The sequence below is a fragment of the Bombina bombina genome, chromosome 2, assembly GCF_027579735.1.
Source record: "Bombina bombina isolate aBomBom1 chromosome 2, aBomBom1.pri, whole genome shotgun sequence".
NCBI classification, from domain to species: Eukaryota; Metazoa; Chordata; class Amphibia; order Anura; family Bombinatoridae; genus Bombina; species Bombina bombina.
In genome coordinates, this window is record NC_069500.1 from 807379886 (window position 1) to 807393207 (window position 13322).

The 13322-nt window shown below is 37.5% G+C and overlaps 1 protein-coding gene across 1 annotated transcript in view; it reads left to right on the forward strand.

The window, feature by feature from the left end:
* Positions 1–13322, forward strand: part of LOC128647309 (solute carrier family 12 member 2-like) — a 415312-nt gene that overhangs the window by 240946 nt on the left and 161044 nt on the right. Inside the window, exon 8 of the mRNA XM_053700093.1 lies at positions 10217–10328. Coding sequence (XP_053556068.1) covers positions 10217–10328 — 112 coding nt within the window. The remainder of the gene's footprint in view (positions 1–10216; positions 10329–13322) is intronic.

Sequence of the window (13322 nt, forward strand, 5' to 3'; positions counted from 1 at the left end):
TGATCACAGAATCTGCCCAGTCAGTCCTCTACACCAGTGCTTCTCAATTCCAGTCTTCTTAAGGGCGCACTAACAGACTAGATTTGCAGGATTACCTTGGGTGAGAACTAACCATGGTTACTAATCAGCTGATTATTTTACCTCCGTTCTAGTTGGCATATCCTAAAAATCTGGCTTGTAAGTGTACCCTGAGGACTGGAATTGAGACTCACTGATCTACACAACCACAAAAAACTCCATAGTTTAACACGACAGAAGCATCAAGTGGATTAACTGGCAACTATTTTACACCAGTAATATTGTTTAAAGAGGAGTTAAATTGTTTCATTTAACTTACCCTTTATTAAAGGGACATTAAACACTAAGGGCAAGATTACAAGTGGAGCAGTAGGATTTTCATTTTTTACACTAGTTGGGTTGCGCTGGTATTACAAGTTGAAAGTAAACAGTTTTTTCTCTAGCGGTAAGCAGACTTGTGCAAAATGTCAAAATTCAAAAATCACGATCGTGTTCACGTATTCCCCTTTAGAAGTCAATGAAGAAAAAAAGTTTAAAAATAACCCCTAACACCCCACTCTCTCGCGCAAACACCATCACATAGGGGGGTAGTTATCAAGCCGTCAACCTCAAATACGCTGGAATTCCGCAGCATATTTGTGGCGAGGCTGATTCGCCTTAGTTATCAAAGGCTAGAGACCTGCAAAAGTAGAATTTTGTGACGTAAGCTTCGATCAGCCGGACTCAGTCCGACACAGATCGATTCTTACGTCACTACAGATGTTCCGCACACAAGTGCGGCACAATCTTGACTACTTTTGCTAGTTATCAAAAAACTAGCAAGTACGCTCGGCACTTTTCCGGCCCAGCGTACCTGGTTTTCAAACCGCCGCCCTGGAGGCGGCGGATCCCATAGGAATCAATGGGAGTCTGACCATAGCGAAAGTACAAGTTCGCTGCTGCCAGACATCCCATTGATTTCTATGGGAGCTGTCTACACCTAACACCCTAACATGTACCCTGAGTCTAAACACCCCTAATCTGCCCCCCCCCTACACCGCCGCAACTAAATAAAGTTATTACCCCCTAAACCGCCGCTCCCGGAGCCCACCGCAAGCTACTCTATACATATTAACCCCTAAACAGCCGCTCCCTGACCCCGCCGCAACTCTTATAAATGTATTAACCCCTAAACCGCCGCTCCCGGACACCGCCGCAACCTACATTATACCTAGTAACCCCTATCCTGCCCCCCCTATATGCCGCCCTCTATAATAAAGTTTTTAACCCCTATCCTGCTGATCCCGCACCTCGCCGCAACTAAATAAATAGTTTAACCCCTAAATCGCCGCTCCCGCACCCTGCCGCAACCTATATTAAATTTATTAACCCCTAATCTGCCCCCTCTACACCGTCGCCACTTATAATAAATTTATTAACCCCTATCCTGCCCCCCCTACACCGCCGCCACTGTAATAAATTTATTAACCCCTAAACCTAAGTCTAACACTAACCCTAACACCCCCTAACTTAAATATTAATTAAATAAATCTAAATAATATTTCTATTATTAACTAAATTAATCCTATTTAAAACTAAATACTTACCTTTAAAATAAACCCTAATATAGCTACAATATAAATAATAATTATATTGTAGCTATATTAGGATTTATTTTTATTTTATAGGTAACTTTCAATTTATTTTAACTAGGTACAATAGCTATTAAATAGTTATTAACTATTTAATAGCTACCTAGCTAAAATAAAGAGAAATTTACCTGTAAAATAAAAACTAACCTAAGTTACAATTACACCTAACACTACACTATACTTAAATAAATTATTCCTATTTAAAACTAAATACTTACCTGTAAAATAAACCCTAAGATAGCTACAATATAATTAATAATTACATTGTAGCTATTTTAGGATTTATTTTTATTTTACAGGTAACTTTGTATTTATTTTAGCTAGCTAGAATAGTTATTAAATAGTTATTAACTATTTAATAACTACCTAGCTAAAAGAAATACAAAATTACCTGTAAAATAAATCCTAACCTAAGTTACAATTAAACCTAACACTACACTATCATTAAATAAATTAAATAAATTAAATACAAATAACTACAATTAAATACAATTACATAAACTAACTAAAGTACAAAAAATAAAAAAAGCTAAGTTACAAAAAAAAAAATAGGTTACAAACATTTAAAAAATATTACAACAATTTTAAGCTAATTACACCTATTCTAAGCCCCCTAATAAAATAACAAAGCCCCCCAAAATAAAAAAAATTCCCTACCCTATTCTACATTAAAAAAGTTCAAAGCTCTTTTACCTTACCAGCCCTTAAAAGGGCCTTTTGTGGGGCATGCCCCAAAGAAAACTGCTCTTTTGCCTGTAAAAGAAAAATACAACCCCCCCAACATTAAAACCCACCACCCACATACCCCTAATCTAACTCAAACCCCCTTAAAATAACCTAACACTAATCCCCTGAAGATCATCCTACCTTGAGTCGTCTTCACTCAGCCTAGGCACCGATGGAACTGAAGAGGAGATCCGGAGCGGCAGAAGTGATCCTCCAAGGGGCGCTGAAGAAATCTTCCATCCGATGAAGTGATCCTCCAGTCTGCGCTGAAGAAGTCTTCCATCCGGGCGATGTCATCTTCCAAGCAGCGCTGAAGAAGTCTTCTACCCGGGCGATGTCATCTTCCAAGCGGGGTCTTCAATCTTCAATCTTCATCCCGCCGACGCGGAACATCCTTCTTTCCCGACGGACTACCGACGAATGAAGGCTCCTTTAAGGGACGTCATCCAAGATGGCGTCCCTTCAATTCCGATTGGCTGATAGGATTCTATCAGCCAAACGGAATTAAGGTAGGAAAAAATCTGATTGGCTGATTGAATCAGCCAATCAGATTGAGCTCGCATTCTATTGGCTGATCGGATCAGCCAATAGAATGCGAGCTCAATCTGATTGGCTGATTGGATCAGCCAATCGGATTGAACTTCAATCTGATTGGCTGATTCAATCAGCCAATCAGATTTTTCCTTAATTCCGATAATTAAGGCGGTGTAGTGGGGGGCAGGATAGGGGTTAATAAATGTATTATAGGTGACAACGGTGTAGGGGGGGCAGATTAGGGGTTAATAAATTTAATATAGGTTGCAGCAGGGTCCGGGAGCGGCAGTTTAGGGGTTAAACTATTTATTTAGTTGCGGCGAGGTGCGGGATCAGCAGCATAGGGGTTAATAACTTTATTATAGAGGGCGGCGGTATAGGGGGGGTATAGGTATAATGTAGGTTGCGGCGGTGTCCGGGAGCGGCGGTTTAGGGGTTAATACATTTATAAGAGTTGCGGCGGGGTCTAGGAGCGGCGGTTTAGGGGTTAGTAACTTTATTGAGTTGCGGGAGGCTCCGGGGGCGCCGGTATAGGGGGTAGAACAGTGTAGTTAGTGTGGGTGCTTAGTGACAGGCTAGCAATAAAGCTGTAAAAAAGCCGAAGAGCAGCGAGATCGGATGAGTGATTACTCTCACAGTCCGCTGCTCATCGCCCCGTACTTGGTGCGCGGCTTTTTGACACATTTATTGATAACTTAGGCGATTTTTTTCAGGTTCGCGGCGGCGATGGTAGGCGAGCTTAGGCGGGCGTATTGGGCCGGCGAAGGCAGGTAAAGTTGACACGTTGATAACTATCCCCCAGTGTCTCAATAGCGCCAACCCCAACATGAAATTATGAATATTTAATTGTCAAATGTTATTTACGTAACGGAATATGTTCTATTTATTCATAAATAAATATTGCTACTTATATCTGATGTTTTTTAAAACAAATATATATTTATACATATATATATACAGGGAGTGCAGAATTATTAGGCAAGTTGTATTTTTGAGGATTCATTTTATTATTGAACAACAACCATGTTCTCAATGAACCCAAAAAACTCAATATCAAAGCTGAATATTTTTGGTAGTAGTTTTTAGTTTGTTTTTAGTTTTAGCTATTTTAGGGGGATATCTGTGTGTGCAGGTGACTATTACTGTGCATAATTATTAGGCAACTTAACAAAAAAAAAAATATATACCCATTTCAATTATTTATTTTTACCAGTGAAACCAATATAACATCTCAACATTCACAAATATACATTTCTGGCATTCAAAAACAAAACAAAAACAAACCAGTGACCAATATAGCCACCTTTCTTTGCAAGGACACTCAAAAGCCTGCCATCCATGGATTCTGTCAGTGTTTTGATCTGTTCACCATCAACATTGCGTGCAGCAGCAACCACAGCCTCCCAGACACTGTTCAGAAAGGTGTACTGTTTTCCCTCCTTGTAAATCTCACATTTGATGATGGACCACAGGTTCTCAATGGGGTTCAGATCAGGTGAACAAGGAGGCCATGTCATTAGATTTTCTTCTTTTATATCCTTTCTTGCCAGCCACGCTGTGGAGTACTTGGACGCGTGTGATGGAGCATTGTCCTGCATGAAAATCATGTTTTTCTTGAAGGATGCAGACTTCTTCCTGTACCACTGCTTGAAGAAGGTGTCTTCCAGAAACTGGCAGTAGGACTGGGAGTTGAGCTTGACTCCATCCTCAACCCGAAAAGGCCCCACAAGCTCATCTTTGATGATACCAGCCCAAACCAGTACTCCACCTCCACCTTGCTGGCGTCTGAGTCGGACTGGAGCTCTCTGCCCTTTACCAATCCAGCCACGGGCCCATCCATCTGGCCCATCAAGACTCACTCTCATTTCATCAGTCCATAAAACCTTAGAAAAATCAGTCTTGAGATATTTCTTGGCCCAGTCTTGACGTTTCAGCTTGTGTGTCTTGTTCAGTGGTGGTCGTCTTTCAGCCTTTCTTACCTTGGCCATGTCTCTGAGTATTGCACACCTTGTGCTTTTGGGCACTCCAGTGATGTTGCAGCTCTGAAATATGGCCAAACTGGTGGCAAGTGGCATCTTGGCAGCTGCACGCTTGACTTTTCTCAGTTCATGGGCAGTTATTTTGTGCCTTGGTTTTTCCACACGCTTCTTGCGACCCTGTTGACTATTTTGAATGAAACGCTTGATTGTTCGATGATCACGCTTCAGAAGCTTTGCAATTTTAAGAGTGCTGCATCCCTCTGCAAGATATCTCACTATTTTTGACTTTTCTGAGCCTGTCAAGTCCTTCTTTTGACCCATTTTGCCAAAGGAAAGGAAGTTGCCTAATAATTATGCACACCTGATATAGGGTGTTGATGTCATTAGACCACACCCCTTCTCATTACAGAGATGCACATCACCTAATATGCTTAATTGGTAGTAGGCTTTCGAGCCTATACAGCTTGGAGTAAGACAACATGCATAAAGAGGATGATGTGGTCAAAATACTCATTTGCCTAATAATTCTGCACTCCCTGTACTGTATATATATATATATATATATATATATATATATATATATATAATTATATATAGGTATAGATATATACAGCTGTATATATGAATATATTTACAAATACACAGAACATATTATGCTATGTACAGAACTTTGGAATGTGAAACCTTTACAGTAAATACATAGTTAAAACCTTTATTAAATATGACTATTGCATAAATATGTTTTACATGTTTTCATCTACTTTACTGCAAAAGTCTCTAATGCACTTATATATGTCTATATGTGTGTACATAGTAATGTATGTGTTTATATATGTCTGTAAATACATATAGACACACATATATATATATAAATATAAATATATATACAGTATATATATATATATATATATATATATATATTTATACATACATATACATATTTAGACATGTGTATGTACTGTATGTATCTCAATGTTAAAGCCCTCATATCTCATATCTTTGAGCCCTTATAACTTTTGTGTGCAATATTTTTTGTGAATAATTTTTATAAGACAGTGTTCTTATGAGTGTAACTGTACATTGTAATGTATTTTTGAAATGTTTTGTGTAACTTTTTAATTTCGCAAAACTGTTAACCACAGCTTTAAAATCATGGTAAGGATTCGAGCGTAAATCAAGATTGTGCTAGCCAAATTACGATTTTTCTCAACTTGTAATATCAGTGCAATGTAAACGGCGTGCAAGCAATCGCGAAAACCCTAGCGCAATTGTTTGCATGCCACTTGTAATCTAGCCCTAAATAAATGCATTGAAAGATTAGTCTGAGAATAACATGCAGATGTATTTTTTAAAGTTCCATTAGCTGTTTAAATATTGACAAAATTAGTTCTAAAGTTTTAGGGCACTAGAGTGTGCAGTCAGTGGTTGTGTGGAATATAACAGTGTTCTGCACTTCCATTTCTAACAGGAACTGAAAAGTTCACAATTTTAGAATGGAATTATAGGAAAGGGGGACAAAATAAATAATGAATGTATATCCCAAAAGTTTTATATATACTGTGTATATATATATATATATATATATATATATAAATCCCACAAGTATCTGCACTCTCACTGCCAGGTAGTCAACAACCAGGGTGCTTAGTCAGGATTAAATTTCAATAGTAAAACATATAGGCGTATATTTATCAAGCTCCGTATGACCGTTTCCGGCGAGCCTAAAGACCGCTACTCCATAACCTGTCCTCGTGCTCTGAGGTGGCGGACAGAAATCGACAGAAATCAACCCGATCGAATATGATCGGGTTGATTGACACCCCCTGCTAGCGGCTAGGGGGCAATATTACACCAGCAGTGCAATGATAAATGCCGAGGGTGTATGCTGTCGGCATTTATCGATGAACTGCTTGTGCAATGCTGCCCCCTGCAGATTCACGGCCAATCAGCCACTAGCAGGGGGTGTCAATCAACCCGATCATATAGGATTGGGCGGATTTAAGACCGCAGCCTCAGAGACAGCGGACAGGTTATAGAGCAGTGGTATTTAAGGCTTGCGCTGAAACAGGGGCATCAAAGTGTTTAATGTCCCGTTAGAAACATCTCTCAAAGTGTTTAATGTCCCTTTAAGAACATTTTAATTGCACAATATAGATACCAAAATGGTGACCTACACTGACCCTGTTCTAAGACAACTCTCACGGGTCTCATGCTGTTCCAGGAGCTTTCTCAAAGACTCAAGTCTGTAATGTGGACTTCAATGACAGCCATTATTATTAGTTCTGTTGAAATCTATGTTTGTTATGTTAAGCTAGCATTTCATTGTAAACACATTTGGGTTATTGGAAATATATGTGAGTATCAGTAGCTGACCTACTCAACAGAGGACCCTGGTGCAAGATTTTGTTGGGACCGCCCAAAGGTAACTCAGTAGAAAGCAAAAGTAATAATATACATTCTGCTCTGTATTATAATTTTGAGGATAGATAAATGGACATACAACCTGCACTAATAAAAGACTCACCTGCATTAGGATTGTACACATTCTGCATACGCCTATGTAAAGGATGGCTGTTATGGGCCCCCTCTAGCTTTTGGGCCCTGGTGCCACTGCAACTGCTACACCAATGGTAGTTCCACCCCTAGTGAATATGATAAGCGCCTATATGAATAGAGATACAAAGCAGTTTATAGTAGATCTCATTGGCTTGTCTGTTCTGTTAATGGCTACTAGTTTTGAATCCTTGGGCTTTTGTAATCAATATTAATACCTGAGTATAAATCCATTATGTTATTATATTAGCAGCTATATGGAAACTCTTCTATATCATAATCAAGTTTTAGACAGTGTATAATTGTATAATCTGACTACAATACATATAAAGCAGAGCAAACCCTTTACACTGTAGCACTTAAATGCCTGTCTGCTGAAACAGAGTCCTAGTTTAATTCTAGCCTGACTGCAATTAGCATTAATTAAATAGGTTCCAGAAAGGGTTTGTAAATTCTTTTTGAAGGTGAGCTGACTTCCTGCCAGACTGGATTAAAAGGATTTGCTTTATAATTTTAATTTGTTTTGCAGCTTTTCAAAGAAAAAAATAAATACTATTTAATATTTATATGTTTAATACTATTTATATATTGGTAAAAGCAACATTTTTTAATAAGCTGTCTCCACCTTATTAGTTCACTTGTCAGTTGTATGAGTGTCTATTTATATATATATATATATATATATATATATATATATATATATATATATATATATATATATATATATATATACAAATACAAAATTTGGTTTTTTAGCACACCTTACAAAAAGTTTAAATCAACATCTGGGAGTGCTGCCAATATGACCCAGTAATTACACAAACAAAGAGGTATCAGCGCACATCCATTTTCAAAAGCACAACATATTTTTTACTGCTGCAAAAAATTGCCTGCATATACATCAAGAGACAACTATCTTTTTTTAAATAATATTGGGAACTTAGTCACACAATATGGCCATATTTTGCTTAGCCAGTCACCACTTACAAGGTGCCCCAATTCGACTGGTCCTACTCTAAATCCTTTTGCCACAGAGGGCTGAAACATTCCTGTTTTTACTCTTCATAATAGAATGAGACTCCCTGGCTTTTTATTCACAACTCTTTAACACTGTAATGAGCACACCTGAACTTGGGTGGGGTGCTTAAACCAATGGGAGATGGTCAGTCTCCCTGGTAATTTTAAATACAAATACAAAATTTGGTTTTTTAGCACACCTTACAAAAAGTTTAAATCAACATCTGGGAGTGCTGCCAATATGACCCAGTAATTACACAAACAAAGAGGTATCAGCGCACATCCATTTTCAAAAGCACAACATATTTTTTACTGCTGCAAAAAATTGCCTGCATATACATCAAGAGACAACTATCTTTTTTTAAATAATATTGGGAACTTAGTCACACAATATGGCCATATTTTGCTTAGCCAGTCACCACTTACAAGGTGCCCCAATTCGACTGGTCCTACTCTAAATCCTTATATTTATTGGTGTGTGTATATTTTTATATATATATATACATGCTGTAACGGTTAATTTTGATGGACTTTTTCACTGTGATCTGTTGTATAACTAAGTTAATAAAACACCAATTGTTCTGTGTGTTGGGGCCTATTCATAATGCAGTCCAATATGGACGTAAATCACAGCTGTCACACATAATGCATGAAAGTCAAAGTTTGGGAGCTCTGGCCGGTATCCCTCAGACAGCTCTTCTACTTTATATATGTCCTGGTTTCTGGACACAGACTGCCTAGCCACGCCCAGACTTCCATGACTCCATATCACACCTCACAACACCTGTATCTAAACTCCTACCCATCATGGTTCAACCCACAGACTGCACCCACTTAAGACCTCTAGTCCTGGATTTTATCAGGAAAATTTTGGGAGGCCTGACAGTTCAGCCATACAAAACCATGAAAAATTTTCTGGAAGAGATATATAGGGGCCCATTTATCAAGCTCCATATGGCGAGCCTTCAGACTTGCCAGAAACACCAGTTATGAAGCTGCTCCATAACCTGTCCGTCTGCTCTGAGGAGGCGGACAGAGATTGCGGTAAATCACTCGATCGAATACGATTGAGACCCCATGCTAGCGGCGTTGCACCAGCAGTTCACAAGAGCTGCTGGTGCAATGGTGAATGCGGAGAGCAAATTGCTCTCCGCATTCAGCGATGTCTGTCGGACATGATCCGCTGATCGGATCATGTCGGACAGACATTTGTTAAATAGGCCCCATAGTCAGCTCCAAATGCATGTCCATTCCTGTTGGGCCTTGTTAGTGAGATGTAGTTGAATTCTTCCATATACAACAGAGTATGTGATTAATTCTAGATTACTGCTTTAAGGAGTCATGTTTTACATTTAGGGAGACAAAAAACTGTTATTTGAGAAGAAAAATAATGTTTTGTGCATTGAGATTATGCTTATATACTACAGGTGAGTTCTCTTTTGTGTAAGAGGCAGGGCCAATGTTTAAAAACTCGCTGACATGGAGATAAATCTTTTTTTTTTCTTTTAGCATCATATTGTTTTGTGGGTGTCTCTTCCTCACATCCAGGACTTTGCATAGTGAGACAAACATCTCTCAAGCTAAAATTTGCCTTTCTAAAATTCTTTGAGGGACCTCAGTACTGACGAGACTTCTTAGATAATCTCACTAAAGCGGAGAGATTTCAGTCATTGAAATTACATGTGTATACTGTATTGTTGTTGTGCTAGTGATGAGAACTTTGTCAGTGTTGGATAACGAATGCATTTTATTTTGTAGGCACAAGTAACTCTGCTTGGGATCCTGCTTATTGCGGTGGGGAACTTTTTCATTGGAACCTTCATTAAAGCTGATGATGATAAGAAATCCAAAGGGTTTTTTAACTACCAAGGTAGCTGCCCCAATACAATGTGGACAGTGGGCATATGTGGTATTTGCTTTTTAAGTGATCTTCAATAACGTGCCTTAAATTACTATGTACAAGCCAGAAAATCTGTACCTGAGTACAGATGGGACAAGTAAAGTAGGTGATAATTGATTCACATGTGCTCAGGTAAGAATGTTGACTATTTATATTACGTTGATCTGATCTGTATGCTTTACAAATTGTCATTCTTCTGTTATCTTGCCAGATAGACGTAGAAGGCCACCTTCACCTATATATTAGTCTTAAAATGAAAAAATTAAAGGGACAATAAACCCAACATTTTTCTTTCATGATTCAGGTGGAGAATACAATTTTAAACAACATTCCAATTTACTTCTGTTATCTAATTTGCTTCATTCTTTAGATATCCTTTTTTGTAGAAATAGCAATGCACATTAGTGAGCCAATCAGACAAGGCTTTTATGTGCAGCCACCAATCAGCGGCTACTGAGCCTATCTAGATATGCTGTTCAGCAAGGGATATCAAGAGAATGAAGCAATTTAGAAAATAGAAGTAAATTCAAAAGATTTTTTAAAATTGAATGTTGTTTCTAAATCATGAAAGAAAAAATGTGGGTTTAATGTCCCTTTAAGTTCACGCACATAAACCTATTGGTTTGTCTCTAAGATTCTTATGTACCACTTACTATATCAGCAGCAGATATGGGCCTTAAGTCTAGTCACAATTCTTACAATTAAACAATGCATATTAGTTTGGTTGATGTTCTGCTTTGTTTTTTAATTCATAAGATGAGTGCCTATTTGAATTAAAAAAACTAAATGTATAGCAAGAAATTGTAATACAATTGTAGTTAAAGGGATAATAGGAGCTGTTACTTTTCTGTACAAAGTATGTTTGCCCCGCCCTTCCTTAAAGGAATTGTTAAAGATGAATCCCTGCTTTTAAAGGGATGGTAAACTCAGATGATTTTTTTGTATATTTAAAAAGATTATATAATAATATTCCAGTCTGCAATTAACACCTATTAAACGTTTTATGACTAATATTATAATTAGACTCTGCCTACTGCAGTGGGATTGGAGGAAGCGCTTTTGTGAACTTTGGGAAAGTTCTGCCTACATTTCTGGGCTGTCATTGCAGCAGATTTTTGGATAAAAATATATATTAATGTTACATATTTAGAAGCTTCGTTTGAAAAAAAGTGGATTTGCAAAAATATATAGTCATGATTGTAATTCCTTTTTTTTTTTTTTTTAAATGGCAGTCTACAAAGATTTATAACCCTTTAACTAGACTCAAAGAAAAGGGTGAGAGGTTTAAACTGAGAGGATACCCTCCTAGATTAATACAAAATTTAATGTATTGAATTTCACAGTCATCTCATAGGGGGTAAATAGAAACTGGACTCAGATAAGAAAGTATCCTGATTAAGTGGGTTGGAAGACCCGAACAATATATTTTACTATTATGCCTCCACTTATCTCGTATTTTAACACTGGAGGGTAGGCCTGGAGGAGGACTTATTACAAATCAATAACATTGATACTCAATGCTGGTTAAATAAAAAAGATAGAACTGATAAAATATCTTCCAACCCTCTTATTTCTGAAACCTTGCGTGTGTGGGCTACAGTGCTTCGAAACTATCATACTCTATCTTCAATTCCATCCCCTCTTACACCTTTATTGGGCAATAGGAACACTATATTTCCACATTTAAGGTTAGATTGATTAAGGGCTAGGAGAACTCTCCTTTATTTTTCCTCTGAGTTCTTTGCAGCTCGCCCTTGGAGAGGCGCACCGGTGCGCACAAATTTCTTTTTAAAAATTGCACATATTAATTTGCATTGTTTGGAAGGTGAGCTAGAGTGAATTATGATGAATTTCTCCACGTGAAATAAGTACGTTCTCATAATTTATCATTTCAAACCCATGTTTTGTTAGGTAGTATTTTTTGCCCTCTTCAAGTCATCCATCACATTTGAGTTTTACATGGGGCAAATCTGCGCATTAATTTTGGTGATACTATCAAACATTACCACAATACAATTTTAATTTAACTTTGTTATAATAATGATCCTTTGTAACCATAACACATTCAAATTTATAATGAAATTTTCGTTCTTTGTGAGGCAGTTTGGCATTCTATATTTGGCATATGTATATAGCCAAAGATAGACCTGGTAGAATCAGAAAGTACTCCATCAATAATAGATTTGATCACGACACAAGCTCAAAGACATGATGATTTCTAATGCTGTTCTCCTATGCGCGTAATTGTAGGAGAACTTTGCGTTCTCCAAAGGCGTAAAATGCTAAGATGGACTCTAGGAAATGCAAATTTAACCCTTTTTTAAGGGCACTGGTGTGCCTTTGGGAACGTGAATGAAGTGAGAGGAATGTATAGTCAGACTTGCCCAATTTACATTAATAATTCAGAGGATTCAGTCATATGTTGATTTGTAGGCGCAATTGCTTTGATAAATACTGCTCTTAATGGCAAGAATTAAAATGGAAGATTATATAACCCATAGCCCCATAACTAAAGGGCCCAATTGAGCATTAACTGTGTTAGAAGTAAGCTTGTTGCACACATCAGGTTGCACTCGTATTATGAGTTGAAAGTAAACTGTATTCGCTTGCGTGCTAACCCGATGAGAGCAAAAAGCCGAACTTACAATATTGCATGCACGTTTACGTATTCCTCCATAGAAGTCAATGGAGAAAAAAATGTGGAAAAAAACACTCCATTCTCGCGCAAACCCAATTGCATATTCTCATGTGCACTAACTCAACGTCAAAATATTTCACATTCTAATGTTTTTCACATAACAGAATATGTTCTATTTATTTATAAATACATATTTCTACATATATATATAATTTTTTTTGTACAATATAAATCTATACCTATATATACAGGTGAAACTCGAAAAATTAGAATATCGTGCAAAAGTTCATTTATTTCACTAATGCAACTTAAAAGGTGAAACTAAT